At 43.8% G+C, this 17,123-nt stretch overlaps 1 protein-coding gene across 5 annotated transcripts in view; it reads right to left on the bottom strand.

Moving 5' to 3' along the window:
- Positions 1-15,034, bottom strand: part of NUP153 (nucleoporin 153) — a 46,785-nt gene extending 31,751 nt beyond the window's left edge. For all 5 annotated transcript variants that reach the window (XM_074899700.1, XM_074899704.1, XM_074899701.1 and 2 more), the window contains exon 1: positions 14,932-15,034. In XM_074899700.1, the coding sequence (XP_074755801.1) occupies positions 14,932-15,027 (96 nt within the window). In that variant the 5' untranslated portion in view covers positions 15,028-15,034. The remainder of the gene's footprint in view (positions 1-14,931) is intronic.
- Between the last annotated feature and the right edge of the window lie 2,089 nt (positions 15,035-17,123).

Below are 17,123 nucleotides of genomic sequence, written 5' to 3'. Positions count from 1 at the left end.
GGTATGTTTAAGTTTTGGATCTCCAAACCTTAATATTCTGCAATTACTGAATATATAAAAGTCATTTCCATTCTGACATTTACCAATTATCTTCAATGCTTACATTGTACATTTAAGAAGTATTTATTTATCATTTCGTTTTAGGCAGTCACTTGTTCCCCATCATGCCCTCAAAATTTCAACACACCTTCCTGTCAAATCTGAACCCTGCGCAGCAGATTGCTTGCAGCTTGGAACTCCCTCCCTCTTAATTGACTGCAGCAACAAAACCAGCTGCTAAACTCTGTAAGCTTCAAGCAAATGTGAAAGCTAACTCAGCAATTTCAACACTTTGGAAACTGAAAGTAACAAAACTTAAACAGATTTTTGTTGAACTCCATTGTCAGTTGCTAACACATGTACCAAAGGCTCTGGAAAGGTACTTTGGTATTCTTCCAGGTTTAGGCAACAAAATTTTCTAGTAAAAATTAATATTTAGGTGTAGAAAATTGAGAATATTCTTTGAATGTGTAATAGTTACAGTCTAGTAAACAATTCTGAAACAAGAACTTTGCTGTATTTAAATTTCTTTAAAAATTTAGCAAACACACGAAAAAAGCAGTCCATATCACTTATTCAAATCTTTCATACACAATAATGAAAACACCAACTTACAAATTAGACACCCTTGAATCTGGAGTTAAGTGAGGTGTGGGGAAAGAGGAGGAAGGGAAGATAGAAAACAAAAAGCCTTTTCACAGAAAGAAAGTCGTCTTAATTTACAATTTGACATTTTTCATAATGACCTGTAATTTCATCTTGTCCTTGCACAAAGACAGAATAAATACCCAGGGAGGGTTTAAACCAGACAGAATACAGTGTAATAAACACATCCATCACAATTACCACACAAGAATGCCATGTTTAGGATGTTGCTGCTATTCTACATAAACCTCAGCTTTCCAACAAAAACTACAAGCTGCATTTAATGCCAGAGTTCACAAATGGTTCAGTGCATAGTACTAGCAAATAGTCAGTCCCTACTCTGTCCCCATCCCCTCATTTCCACCTTTCTCTATGACACACTGTCCCCCTTTTTTGGGGCAAATATTTTGCTGCTATGAATAAAACCATATCATTAGCTCACAGGAGTTAAAATTTGCCAAAATGAGCAAATGGTCAGGACACAAAATGCATCCAAGACAATGCTCTTTCCAAAAAGCTAAACACTATTGCATTCAGTATTGCTAGAGAGTTCCTCCATCAGAGAATAGGTATTACTGGTCATAAAACAGGCCTGTATGATTCTCTTGTTGAAGAAATCCTCCCAGGACTGAAAGCTACCTGAGACTCAAGATAGAAGAAGTCATAGGCATCCAGAAAAGTAAACACCCAATCATTAGTAATCCAAATGAGTAACTGGAGAATCTAGCTAGACTAATAATTAACCAAGATGATGTTTTACCATCCATATCTAAAAACAGACTAGTTTGACCCTTCCCTGCATATGGCAGCCTTGCTAGCTGTCTCCACATCATCAGCACTTTAAGACCAAGCTGAGTGACAAAGGGTAACTTCTCAAACCAACCCAGGAGCTGGAACTCGCTCAGCACAGCCGTACTGTAGCAAATACTTATAGCCTGCTCCATCTGGCTTAGGTACAGTGGAAGACAAGAAGCACAGTTTTATGCTCCAGAATACTGCTGGCTTAGTGACAAAGCAAGGAGAAGCAAAATACACAGAAATGCACCTTTGTTTTCTGTCTGCAAAATGAAAATACTGATTAAAAGCACTGTGAAAGAACTATGCAGGCATTCTGAATGAGTCATCATCAAAGAGATTTTGCTGAAAAACCCACCATCCCCCTGAAAGAAAGCCACGCACCCCAAGTATGCCCATTCACACACTCACCAAAAAAAGTATCAAGAGAATGAAAATTTCCTTATGGCATCTCCTACCCACCCATCGCAGCTGAAGGCCAATCAGTAAAGCACCATGGTTGGATTCCTGTCCAAGTCAGAGAGTTAAGGTACCACCGACCAACTACACTTTTTAACTCACACACATACTTAATATTTTTGCCAAGAAATTTCAGCAAAGTGCCATGCCTAACACTGTCTTTAAAGCTGGCATTTTAATCTTACCCCAACTTTTAGTTTTCTTACTCTTCAACTTCAGCGTGTGTGTTTGAACAGCCTTTCCCTCTCCTGCTCATGCAACACAAGCCTACCCTGCCAGCAGCAGGGCACTCTCCCTCTACTGTTTCTGTGCCCCCAGCTCTGCACTTCATCCATCCCAGGTTTCCTGGCACTACTATCTTCCCACACAGGCATCATTAATCTTTCTAGAAGGCTGACAAGGATACCGTGCATCTCACTGATGTAAACAGATCTTCACAGGTGAAATACAAAAGACATGGCGCAAGACAACTCTATCATCAGGCCTATTCCTCCAGCAAAATCCAAGTGGACTGCTCAAATCCCAATCTCCTCGTGTCACAATTACATACCTTTCCTGAACACCTCCACCATTTGCTACAGCTACACCAAACATGCTACTGCACAAAAACTCTTCTAGTTCCCAAGCCTGGGTTGGGAGTGGAGGAAGCAACACTGGCACGCAGCTTTAATGCTCATAACTCCTTATTTCTACAGGTCACAGAAGCACCAAACTTAGTATCATGAAAGGGCAGAAGATGCCACAGGGCAATCCTGACTGCACATGGCGGTCCTTAACTGACTGACTAGAGCAGTTTGAGAGCTGCTGTTAGTACCAGCAGTTGTCTGCTCATCTTAAATGCACTCCTATTCTCATCCTAAAATATCAGCAGGAAAGTAGAACAAAATGAAAAAAAAAAATCCTCTGAAAAGATCCAGTAGATTAGGAATAGATATTTACAAGTGTTTCAAATTCTGTGCATCATCCTAAGTGTTTGCAGCTCTGCTAGATACATCTGTGTATACAAACACCACAGCAACAGTAACTACAGTTAGAGTTACTCAAGGCATATTGCCTTGAGATGCAACTCTAAGCAAAAGATATGCACCTAGAAATACTAACCAGTAAACAAATAGGTGCCCTAATTTACTACTTTAAAATACCATTTCTTCAAAAGATTTTTATAAAGAAAGAAAAATTAATGGGTTATGGTCACAGTTCTACTTCCAAACTTAGAAGCAGGCTATTTCTTGGCCAAAAATATTTACGGACTAGGACAGTTTTCCTTGCTTGTAAGGGTCTTTCACATAACTGGGGGGGGTGGGCAAGGGCTGGCAAGAAAAATCAGCAGTGATGCATTACTGGAACACAGCTATTTTTGTAATTGAGTTGATTTCAGTCTGAAAGGCTTAAGTAAATCCCACTATACAACACAGGACGTACTAAAAGAAATTATTTATAAATTATATAAAGGTCATACGCTAACATGAATTTGTCACGAGATACAAAATCCACAACCAGCTACAAAGCTAATTTTCACTTCACTGTATGCATACCTCTGAAAAACATCATTTTTACCTCCAGGCCTCTCAGAGATTTCTTTGCTTCCCATTTCAAAGTTCAAGTTATTAAAACATATGAATCTGTAAGTCCTTAAAAAGAAAACCTGCACCTAACGCTGAAGTTCACTGAGACTGAGCAGATCAATCTAACCACTTCCAATCATCAAAAAGGAATTTTTGTGCTCTCTCCATCCCCCACGGTTACCTCATGCCAGCTCTGGTGCATAGCAGGCTACTCTCTGTATTAGCTGAATTCATTAATCTGGCAAAAAGTACATGTTTCTCTGCTGGACTAATGAGTTCAACTGGCTCTGTGCACCAGAACTGGCCCAAGAGAGTGAGCAAGATCAGGCAGCCAGGACGAGAGGAAGAAGAAACAAAACTTCTCCCTTCTTTTAACCATCTCGTGTCTGCACAGCCATTAAAGATATTGTCCCTTTCTCCTCTTCAACTCACTCTTCCCTTCTGCTGCCACTAGCACATATACGCAACCAAGTGACAAACTGTATCAGCACTCTATCAAATAGAGCTAGCCAAAAATTCATCTGTAAACTTTGATGGTGAGGACTACCCCTCAGGGGCACCAGGTTGCCAGTCCTGCTTACCATGTGGCTGCACGGTGCTGATACAAAAGCAGGAATAGAAAAGGAAACCTGACATGATTGTCTCTTGTAGTGGCAGATTTAGACGGGCTTAGACCAACTCGCTTTTGCTGTTTAGGGAGTGGTTTCAATTTGGATGTAGGACAGAAGAGTTTGATATTTCATTTAGAAAAAAGACAATAAAACTTATGACTTAATATGAACAACATGTTCCAGGAATGCCATTAATTATGTAACATCTGAAAAACAGTTTTATTTAAGGCAAATGGACTAGTTCAGATTTATTTCTAAAAATCATGCACAAGGGATTACGATACCAGATGCCAGCATACTTCCTTCTTATTGCTTGAAGTGAACCTTATTTTCCTTAGTCTAGTTAGCTTTAGAAAAAACATCCCAAGGAAATTCAGGCACTGTTTTACATTTCAGCACTGCTTGCACATCTGTACCCATCATTATCACTTCCATTTGAGTGCAAAACGCCAGTGTATGCTCCAATAGATAAATCAGTGTCTAACCGATTAGGTTCAGTCCTTGTGACGCTAAATGCTTTCATCTCAAGTTCTGTCCACACCTTTAGTTGACACAGTGACATTACAAAAGAAGAGTACGAAGTACAGGGCACCTTTCTTCCTTCCTTGTAGGAAGTGCTACATTAGGTTCTAGTTAATCCTCAGCAACAATCAGTGATAGGTGCTATAAATTACTGAGCGTACATTCAGTGTTACCAGCTTGAGAAAGAAATCCATCAGCATCAAAAACAAACAAACAAACAAAAAGTAAGATTAAGGAGACTACTTTCACTTAAAACTTTACAAGCACTTTGAAAGGAGTTCTTAATCTAAGAAGGGACTCTTAAGTACAGTTAATATTTTTTATTGAAAGACTGCCATGCTTATGCAGTGTGCCTGCAGCTAAGTTTCATAGACAGTATGTAGAATTACATTAATTGAAATGCTGCTCAGACCATTCGTCTCTTAAGAGAACCCTAGAGTTTAAACCAATTATTTTTACTTAACGTACAACAATAGCTAAAAAAACATGGCATCAGGATAACAAACTCTGATGGAACCGCATGGGACAAGATGTTTAAAGTCTCCAAAATTAGAATGATCAAGAAATACATTTCCCATAGCACCAGACTGTCTTTACAAAGCCCTAAGTTATCAGATTTGGTAAAGTAAGATAACATACATTTTATACTTAGGATTTAAATACACAGTTTAGGCATAAAATTGTCTCTTATTCACAGGTATTCTCTATACAGTAAGACCCAATTCATTACGGTATTTCAACATCACCAAACGTAACTGATACTAGAAATGGCAAACTCTTCCTCTTTCCCGCATTTACAGCAAGTTTATGCATACAAAGGCTCTCAATGTATCATACCCCATACTACAGATTTGCTATCTCCTATAATATATGAGAGTCCCAGCAACGTACAAAACATTTTCAGTGTCGCTTTGCCTAAAAGCACTCACAAACATGGTATCACAGGCTAATCTATGGCACGTAGTAGTGAGGACACCTTATGTACATAAAACACAAGCAAGGGCAGGCCAAATTCTGTAATAGCTCCAGAAACAATAGTTAAATGAAGTTCAAGGGCAACTCACAACTTGCTGATGTCCATCCCCATATCGAACGCATTCTAGTGCGGACAAGGCTTTATAGATAACTTGAAGCATATTTCACAAAATTAAGTACTCATGGCTAAAAAACTTTGTTCCTGTCACTCTGGAGTGGCACTCAGAGTCAATCACAATCTTCAAATAAGACAACTGGAATTAAATTTTTAAATCAAATGCTGTGTTAGCAGAAGTACTCATGCTCCCTCTGAAGTATCTTTTCTATCCATGCTGATCTACAAACTGAGCTGAAAATGCAACACGCTAGAGGTTTTGCAAAACGTAATATTTCAATCCTGTTGCACATTCATTATCTTATCCACAACCTTGAACACAAAAGTTAAAACGAAGTAACCAGAGAATCACTTTTAGTTATTCCCTGTGATAATTTGATATTCTAGCAAAACTCAAAGCCTTCCTACTTTTTTAAGTATCATACACAGACATTGTCTAGCATATAAAAGTTAAACGATACAATTGATCTAAACCTTCAGAATCTGCAATTACTTTAAAAGAGGACACATTTAACCCTGCTGCATACACTTCCTGACTAGATTTAAAAATTTAAGAATTGGTGCCCAGGAGAAACTAAAACACCATCCCTCGGGCACAGCTGCTTTAGATGCAGCAGGGTGGTTATTGTTATGTTCTTTTGACATTTTAAGATAATGTTCTGAAACTGTAAAGCCAAGGTGGGCTCACTGCTGCTGCAGGGCAGTCAGCCTCAGTTGTAGGAGGCAGCAGTGTCTTTCTGGCTGTATTTTTTCATCACAGATCAACCGACAGAACCAAGAACATCTCACAAACATAACCAGTATCTCCAAACACTGTTCTCTTACCAGTAATACCAAAAATTGCCACTGCACATAGCAATTAATCTTTAGTGATTGAAGGCAATGGCATCTACAAAACTATATATTCTACAACTCTGTAAAGTGAGTTTAATAACAAATACTGAGGGCTGACATTAGGACAGGTGCACTGTTACAGGTAAATTTAACATGTATCTAGTTGCACCACAATAATTCCCTAATACAACTACATTTAAACCAGTTTAAACTTTGTTTACAACTGCTTAGCTCAGGATGACTTAAGCTAAAAATGCACCTGTATTACTGGCTTATGCATACTGGTATAGTTGTTCCTCACCAATTTACTATTTTGTTATCGTAAATATTTCAGTGCCTCATGAAACCTGTAATCCAGTCTCAAAGAAAACTCCAGTTGAACAGTTTATCTCTTTGCTTGGATTACTTTAGTCTTGGAGGTGACCAGAACTTGAGCTCTAATAGGGGAAGGAGTTACGAGACTCACCTGCTTCAAAAAAAAAAAAAAAAAAAAAAAAAAAAAAAAAAAAGAGTTTGATTCAAAATACAATCATAACTAAAAGCAAAGCCAGTCAGCTCTCCAGGACACTCTCACACAACTCCTTCCAAGACCAAAACTATGGAGACAATAATAAACAACCTCAGTGAGGAGAAAGAAAATTTTCTACTGGCACAGGTATTTGCAAAGCCAGTGTGTGTACTAAAACTGTAACGGTAGGACTTCAGTGCACACTGGTGTCTATGTGTGTAAGTACACATTTTTTTCCCAGCAAAGGTGAATGCAGAGATGATCTTACGCTTAATTTAAAAACCATAGCGGTCACAACCAAGCCTAACACACACAAAGGCACTGTAATTAAATGCAACATGCAATTATGAGATGAGTTACAGAAACTCAAAGGAAACTCCCCCCTCAGAAATACTAGTACTGCTGCTTCAACATGAAAGCTTTAGTGCTGCTGTGTTTCCTAGACACAGAAGAGAAAAAACATTTGAAGTCTTTTCTTGTCAAAAGAATGGGAATGTATTTGTAAACTCTCCAACAAAAACAAAGAAAAGCAAACCTCAGAGTTGAGAAGATCTTTTAATTAATAAGTACTTTTGTACAGTAATCTAGAACACCACAATGACAAATACTGTATCAGCAAGTTGCAAAACTACTTATGCTTCAGGCAAAGTCAGACAAGCTAGTTCATACTTGCCTTCACTCAATTTTAAGATGGTCCAACTAACTTGGTTTAAAGGGGTTTAGAGAGGACTTACCCTGTCCTTACCCTGTAGCTGCCGGTATAACAATCTCCCACCAGAGGCAGTGACAAACAGCTGAGAACACTACCTTCAAGTGGCTCAACTGCTAGCAAAATGAACATCTCTCTGGCTTCAAAGGTGCATTTAAATTGTACCTTCAGTTAGACACTTGTAACAGGCAGGTAAGACCTGTAGTGTTTGGGCATAAGGGCAAAGCAAGTCAAGACTTTTAAGCAGCAGTATAAATAAACATAAAATATGGAATATAGTGGCAAGAAGAGAAGATACCTAGCACAGGGGAAAACAAGAAGTATGTCCAAATTTAGGGCAGTTTTTTCATGAAACTGAATAGATAACTTATTTAATACCCTAACAAGTAATAAAACATTCTGCCTAATGGGTAGAATTCTTCATTAGAAAAATACTAATGGGCACTTAATTCTTCAGAGTTGAGGACATAATGTACTTTACAAAAAGCACAGAGTTTTCATTCAATTGTCTTAGTATACACCAAGAAATGTATACTGAAGAACATCTCCTCCCCCTTCTCTCATGACTGTCTAAATATCACTATGCATCATATAGTAAATGTACAGTAGCTACACAATAAATACTGGATTGATTACACAGAACATTAAAAGGAAAAAAAAATTTTTTTTGCAGCTTAACAGCAGAGAAACGGAAAAGCCTATCACATGACCTACCACTAGAAAAACAGAAGACGTTTGTAAAACAAAATGGTCTGGAAAACAGCAACAGTAGAGAAAATCCTCTTAGCTATTCTCTTCTTGAGGACAACCTCACAATTTACTCTACATAAAATGCAACAATGAGATGGAGGCATTATTTCTTCCCTCAAAAAGCAGCACAGCCCCGAAGACAAAATTAGAGGATGGACCAACAAAAGGATTACCAATCTAGAGTGCCACCCACCTTTATGCTGAAACCACGTGCCTGTGCATGCTCTGGGGTCACTGACAGGACCGTGCCCACAGAGAGGCTGTAGGGCACTCCAGCAGTTACCTAAATCCCACCTCCTGCACAGAGAGGGGCTAAGAACAATACGTTGCCTACAGCTGCGTCCACCTGGGTTTTGAGCACCTCCGGGGGTAGAGACCTCTCTGGGCAGTTCTTCCAACATGCTCGCTACCCTCACAGTTGAAAGATTTTTCCTAACCCAAAAGAGAATTTCTGTTTTTGCAACCCCAGTCCATCGTCTCTTTTCCTACTGTTATAAACCTCCTACAAGAGCCTTGCTACACCTTCTCCAACTCTTTAGGTATTTGCTCTTCTTAAGCTGAACACACCCAGCTCTCTCAGCCACGTTGCCTCAGCCCCCTAATCATTCTGGTGGCCCTCAACTAGACTCACTCCAATATGTCAGCATCTTTTTTTGTACTGGAGAGGCCAAAATTGAACACAACACCCCAGATGCGGTCCTAGAAGTGCTTCATAGAAGGGAAAAAACACCTCCCTCAACATCCTTCCCACATTCTTACTAATACTGCCCAGTATGCAGTTGGCTTTCTTCACCTCAAGGGCATGCTGCTGTCTCAGGTTCAATTTGCTGTCCAGCAGGTCATGGGTTGTTTTGTCCCAGATGAAGGATTTAACATTTGCCTCTGTCAAACCTTGTGAGGTTCCTGGCAGCCCATTTCTGTTGAGATCCCTCAATGGCAGCCCTACCCTTCAGCATACGATGTGGCCAACGTTCCCACAGGTTTGGTATCCAGAAACCTGTTGAGGATGCACACCATTCTTTCATCCCAGTTTGTTAATAAAGACATGTAACAGTATCAGCCTCAATATCAACCCCTTAGAGGCTCTATTAACAATCGGCTGCCACTAGAACTTTGTACTGCTGATCACAACCCCCTGAGGCCAATGGTCCTGCTCATTTTCCAACCACATCACAGTCCACCTGATGAGTCCATATTTCATCAGTTGGACGACAGGGATAACACAGGAGTTCATGCTGAGGGCCTTGCTAAAGTCCACTTAAAAAACATACACTGCTCGCCCCATGGCCACTGAGCCAGTCATCCCACTGTGTTACAAATTTGTTACATGATGCTATGGTAGCCTGCATCTGCACCCATCTGAAATAGCACTGCTCCAACTTTTTTAGGCATGCAAAAAAGATTTTGAACTCTGTCCTCCCACAGTCCTTAGAATCAGGAGCAGCTCAGTTCCTCCATGGCAGGCGAGCAAGAACCGGTTCTAATTACTGACTGGAGGAATAAATAACTCAGAGGAAGTGATGGGCTGCCAGCAACCAAAGGCAATTTGCAGCGTCCCAGCTAACACAGTCAATTATTTCATCTGCTTTTTTCCTTCTTCTAAGATACCGCTCACTAATACTGTTTTTCTCCAATACTTCACAACCTCCAAGGCTGTCATGACAACACTGTGAAAGACAAAACCCAAAATATTAATAAAATGCTATAGCAATCATTGTCTGCAATTTGTTGTACCACTGACAGTGCTGTTAGCCTAAACAAGATAAAACTGTCAATATCTCAGTTTAAAAAGTTCTTCACAACTAGGATACATTTTTGTTTATGGTAGCAGTACAAAGCCAAGTACCACATTTAAACATCTGTTTTTCTAATATAATTTGATATTGCTGGGACAGAGACAAAACTCTGATGTTAACTACTAGCCCATTCTTTTTAAACAAATCTTTAAATACACATTAAACATTTCTTCAAATCTATTCATTTTAGCTCAGTGTGTCAGCCTACTACCAAACCAAAACAAGCCAAGAGAATACAACCACCTAAGCATGCTTCAGGGCGCAATCCTATTGATAGGAGTTAAACCAATACAATTATACTTGTGTAGGTCCCTATGGACATTCTTAATAAAGATTTTTTAAATTAATATTTTCCTGCTTCAGGTTTATGAAACATTGCCTAGTTTATATAATATGATACTCTAGGAACTCTTTAGCAGGAGTTTCCACATTTCCTCCCAAAATGAACCTGGTGGTTTATAAGGTTCCTTCTGCCCGCTACCTGCAGTCACCGCCCACCAAGAAAATCCCATGCATCATCAAACAATAGTTTGCAATTGGCCTACCTACAAGAGAGTAGCACATGATAATGTAACAAAAGACATTGCTGCTTTTAAGTTCCCAGTCCTGTAGTTACTCCATCTGGGAAGAATCTTACATATGCGTCAAGTGACTTTGTGAAACCCACCAATCCAGAGGGGCTTTCATGACCAGGACCAGTAAATGTGCCTTTCAGTGGCCTTCTGGTCCCCTCTTTCAGGTAATATCTTGTGATGCTGTAGTCAATATCAACCACAAACATGCAGAAACTTATGCTGGTTTTATCAAGGAAAACATCTCTGGATTGTTTTCTTGTATATCGGTGTAGCACATCTACATTATAAATGTGCACTGGCACATACACGTATAAGAAAAACCAAAAACATATCACTCTCCAACAGAAATTTCAATCTGCAAATATGATCTCTAGTATCAATCAGCTCTAAGCTGAATCTTAACACAAACACAAAAAAAGGTTTATGGGAAGGTTATAAAGACTTTTCAGGTAATTATTTTTTCTCATGCTTAAATCTGCTCATACGAGTTTAAAACTCCATGAGAGTCAAATTTATCTGACACTTTCATTTGAATGAAAATAACTAAAAAAGTTATTTTAGTCTAAGTCACATTTATTAAGTATGTATGTTACCTGGATGGGAATGGCACTGTTCCAGGCTAAACATGTGTGAACACACACACACACACAAAAATTGCAAAACTAAACATAAAATTAACAGTAGGAACATATAGATACTATACTAGAAGCTGTTTAATAAGTCAACAATGTAAACACTCATCCCATTAAAACACCCCCACTAGCAATTCCAATCATCGGTCTACCTAAACGACTAGGACAAACCAGCATTTAGAAGCACTGGGGCCACATCCGGAAGATGAAACCCAGATGTTGGAGACAACAGCTCCTTCAGTTGCATGTGATTAGCTCTCAAAGAAGCCGTAATTTTAACCCAAGTGCCTAAGCTCCTTACACGGTACAGAAGGAAGCTGGATATTTCAGCATGAGATGGCTGAGCAGACAGACTAAGCACAGAGTAATCTAATGTCAACACATCCAGCGTGGAGCTGTCAAAATTTAGCCACTGGGAAAGCATAGTGAATGAGGAGGGACTCCTCAGTTCTACTCCCAGAACAGCCAGCACAGAGATACAAAAAAGTTCTTTTCTTTCTGAGACGTGATTTCCATTCCACAAACCTTCACGGCGGGTGAGTCTATACCATCTTTACTTAGCAGTGCTGCTATGTTTTGTTTGTTAGTTTGTTTAACAATATAGCTGCTGCTGACAGTGCGCAGGATGGTAGCTCAGAAAGGAAAATACCATGGTTTAGTTCCTTCACCAGTGGGGGAATCTGTACCCGTATCTCCATCTTTCAGGAGAACACACAAACTGCAAGTCAGGGTCTTCCAGGCAGCATCTGTTCACCTCTCCTATTTGAGGCTGGTTTAAAAAAAGGCTCTAGATTTTTAAAAAACACACACATAAATGTAATGAAACATGACTCTAGAGTATAATGATAGGCCCTTGGGGAGAAAAAGGCAGGAAATATTAGGCTCCACATGTTTGCTCTAAGGAACATCTAACATAAAACTTCTGAAATCAAGGATCAGAGCCTGCATGTCTCCAGTCTTGGAGGGCAACATCTTCTCATACATCCTCTTTCTGGCTCAGTGAATCACACATTCTTTTTCTGGATAGTAACACAACTTCAGCCAGGAGAACTGAAGACAACACACAGCTTGGAGACTGGGAGATTCGCCCAGGAAGTGGAATATGTAGGTTGATCCCTCCAGGCAAAAAAGGAATCTGAAGCAGGGTCTACCACATTCTGAACAAATGCTTTAGCTAATAGTCGTTAAAAAGCAGCAGCACCTCCTCTTCCAACTGTCTTCTAAAGCTGTTACTGTACTTTATAGAAGACTGACTCTGCAGCACATTGTTGGGAACAGAGAATTCTCACCTGACTGAACTCCCCAGGAGACGATGGCAAAATAACAACATCCAGAAAAAAGACAATTATGAGCCAAGCATCATGCTAACCATCTCTCATGCAAGTGGAAAAAAAAAAAAATCAGATATCCGAGGAACTTTAAAGTTATTAGCTATACTGCCTACAGTGCTTGGGCACCTTCCAAACTTGATGATACGAAACTGAGGGTTTTCAGGACCACAGTTTTTGATCGCAAGCACCTAAATCAGTTCTATTAAAAGTATTTCTATGAACCTATTTATTGATAAGTTAGGGGAGAGGGGGGTTAGAGTCAGAGGTCATGTCGAGATTGCATCGAGCACTTTCATTTCTTCCCAAACTCATCACTGAGAGACAATTAACACTAAACCACAGAATACTTCTGCAGAGTGATCATTATGTTGAAAATAGGAACACTGGTCAAATAATTCCAATTTGTTAGCTATCTACCCAGAGCTCATCTTTTTATGTAATGCAAGTTAGGAAGCGGCACAGAATTAAAAAGCTACCCATTCTAACAAATGCATGTCTGACATCTGTCAGTTTGCCTCTTTATTTATAATCATGACAATTTTTCCCCCAATATATTACTGCTAATTTGATCTATGTATTCGATTTGCAGCATCCATTCCCTGGGCAGAATCCCACAGATATCCCCAAGCACATGTTTGCTTTGGCACATTGTTTAAATAAACCTACTGGAAAACGCACATAGATAACTGACAATGAGAGAGTCAGAAAACCATCTACGCTAATTAAATTCATGTGTAAGGTTTATCAGTTACTTACACAGTACCAATACATGCAAGATATGGCAATTTCAACATTATTCTGTCATTCACGTAAGAGCTTTCAACATTTGCTCTCTAAGCGCAGTGAACCTTTGTATGAAGCGTCACCATCCTAGCTTTACAAAGACAACACTGCTGATCACAATACTATATAAAAGACTAAGTGTAGTACTTCCTAAATAACAAGAACTAATTGAGCAACAACTCGTGCATAACACTCTCTCAATTCCGTTATCTAATATTCAATCCCACAGCTTACGTTACCGATTTAATAATGTAAAGGTTTTGGCTAAACAGTCAACTTCAGGTTCTTAAACACACGTGGAAGGCATTTCCAGAGCACTGTTTCTGGGCATCTTGAAATTTCCTAGCAAACAGCAATTGAAAAGGATCTCTGCTCCTCCCCCCTCCAGTCACTCTAAATGGTGTAGGATTTTTGTGTCGCAATTTACAAACTAACTTTTGTTATCTATCTACTCTGTCTTACAATACAAAGGAGAAAAAATGTCTTACGAATTTCATTTCGCTTGCACTGCAGCAGCACGTTTCAGCAGAGGCAGGAGACTGAAGAAACTACCAGATGCAGACCTGAGGGTTCTGCATGCAGCACCCCACAAATACCGACCGAAGATGCCCAACTACACAGCACCCTCACAAACTCATCTGGAATTTGAAACTTGTCAAGAAAGGCAAGTATTAGAAACGAGGCACTTAAATCTGAAGACTAACTAGACTCGGTAACCAAGAGAGGCTGACTCCCCGGACGGGTGCACGCTGACAGTGAGCACACCTCACCCGCACAGGTGCTCGCCCCAGAGTTGCTAAGCAACCGGACACCCTGGAAACAGAACGACCACGCCGGGGAGGGGCACAGCCAGCCCATTCCGGCCGCGGAGCGCGTGGCGGTGGAAGGAGCACCCATCCCTTCCCGGCCGCCGCCTCCTCCTCCTCCCGCCTTTGCTCCCTGCCGAGCGAGGGCATCTTCCCCGGCCCGGCGAGAGACAAAAGGCAGCCGAGGATTCCCCCGCGGGCCGGGGCTGCCGGCGGAGCGGGAGCGGGGCGAGATCCCGGAAATCCCACAATCCCCGCGGTCCGGCGGGAAACCCTTCATCCCCACCCCGCCCCCCCGGCCCGCTCCACCGGGAAACCCCGGCCCAAAGACTCGCACGTGGGGGGGAAGGAAAAGGGGCGGCTCCGCCGGGCCGGGCCGGGCCGGGCCACCTCCCGCCGCTGAGGGTGCGCTGGGGGAGAGGGGGCAGGGGGGAAGGGACCGGCCGCCCGCCGGGGGTGACCCGCCGCCGCCGCACCTCACCTGCTTGCTCCTCGCGTAGGGAGGCTTCGTGGTGCCCAGGTGGTACCGCCGGGTTCTGATCTTGCCGCCGCCGCCGCCGCCGCCGCCCGAGGCCATGATGGGATCCGGCCCCTCTGCCGCCCCCTTCCCCCCCCACCGCTGCCCCGGTCCCGCCGCGCGCGCGCGCCGGGCCCGGCTGCCGCCGCCGCCGGCCGCCTCGTGCGGCCGCGCTCCCCCGCTGCGGCCCGGGTGCGCTCCCCGCGCCGCGCTGTCACCGTCCCCGCGGGGATGGGCCCGGCCTGCCCCGGCCCGGCCTCCTCGCCGCCCGCTCCCGCCCGCCACGCGCCGCGCGGCCTGGCGCGGGGGCTCCGCGGCCTGCCCCTCCCCGCCGCGCCGTCACCCCCCGCGCGCGCGCTCTCAGGGGCGCGCGGGCACGCTCCCTTCTGCCCCCTCTGCGCTCCCGCGCGCGGCCTTCCGCCCGCTCCTCGCTCGCGCTCCCGGGCGCCGGCCGGCCCCGCGCTGCCCGCCCGCCCGCTTGCTCGCTCGCGGCCGAGCCGCTGCGCCCCTCCCCCCCCTCCGGTCGACCAACCAACCAACCACACGGCGCCCGCCCGGGCCGCGCTGCGTCACACAACCGCGCGGGCAGCGGCGTCAACAGCGGGGCCGCCCGGCAGCCCTCGCGCGCCCGGGCACCGCCCGCTCGGGGGAAGCGGGTGGGGCGGGGCCGGGCCGGGCCGGGCCGCGACGCAGGGCGCGACGCAGGGCGCGACGCAGCGCCGCCCCGCCCCGCCGTGTGCGCGTTCCCCCGCAGGCAGGGCCGCGCCGGCTTGCGCGGGAAAAGCCCTCGGTGGGCTGCCGGCACCCGAGAAGGGAAGCGGGGAAAAAACGCCCGCCCCCGGGCCGCGAGCGAGAGCGGCGGAGGGGGAGGTCGAAGGCCGGGAGCGGAGGTTTGGGACGGGTGTAGGCCGCGCCGGGGGCGAGTCCCGGAGGCGGCTCCTCCTCCGTCTTCTGCCCGGTTCCCGCGGCGCTCCGCCGGTCCCGGCGCTGTTACCGTCCCGGGCACGCAGCTCGCCGCCCGTGTGTCGGGCGGAACGAGAGTCTCCCCGAGGGACCGGAGTGTCCTTGTCCCTCCTGGGCAGCTGGCGGAGGGCGGCCTGGCGAGCACGGCAGGAAAGCTTGGCGGCAGCTAGCCACCCCCGGCGGGCGAGCCCGGGGAGGTGGGGGTGAGCCCTCGGGACGCCGCTACCCAGTAGGTCTGCCTAAGTAACGGCAGGGACAATCTGCAGGTTTACCTTCGCTCGTTTTTGACAGACTGGAAGCAGGTGGGGGGAAAAAGCTTCGACGCAGCTTTTTCTGCCTCAGAACAAGAGGAAAAGTGCATTTCTGTTGCAAACAAAACACCTCAAAATCTTTTAATCTACTAAAAATCTGAGAAAAATCAGTGTCTCTACATCTGCCCCGGGAACGATGGAGCAGAAAATCACAACCACCCTCCCTATTCAAAAGTCAGTGAAAATGTTCACCCTGAAAAAAAAACATATTGAAAAAACTACTGGCATAAAATGAAGGAAAGCCAGATCTGTGATGCAGTGCGCACCCCTTTCACCAAAAATAAAAGCATTTGTCACAGCACGCAGCTGAAGAAAGAGCAACTATCAAACTTGGGGGGGAACAGGAAGCTTGGGGGAATTCAACCAGCAAGGGTGATGCTCAAGGTCTGAAGGAATGTAAACGAGCAGAGAAGGAAGTGCTTTTAGAAGGAACGTTACTGGGGAGTCTTGTACTGCCCGATCTTTGTATCATATTGGCTTTTTTTAACCACATCTGTATCTTCCCACCTCTTCCACACAACCTGCTCCTCCCTCAATTTCTTAGTCCTGCTTTAATAGTTATCTAAGGAAGATCACCATTTCCACAATACCAACAGAGTGGAATTCTTTCCAGATATTTCTCCTCCCAAACTACAACTTCAGAACTCCAGTCTCTTCCTCTCCTACCCTCCCACTGTAAATACAATTCTATGTGCAGTGGGATGATTTGCAGTGACAGACAATCCCTTCCAGGACGCAGAACACACAGGTTTAGAAGTCACCTGCAAGACTCGTGCGAATGGCTGGTGTGTTACATCTGTGGAGTAATTTCAGGACGAGGCTCTATTTCTACAATACACTCGTCAAAAAAATATCTAAGTCACTATGATAATCAAAATACAA

Source organism: Athene noctua, chromosome 2 (genome assembly GCF_965140245.1).
Source record: "Athene noctua chromosome 2, bAthNoc1.hap1.1, whole genome shotgun sequence".
NCBI lineage: Eukaryota > Metazoa > Chordata > Aves > Strigiformes > Strigidae > Athene > Athene noctua.
This window is presented reverse-complemented; position numbering and strand designations above follow the sequence as displayed.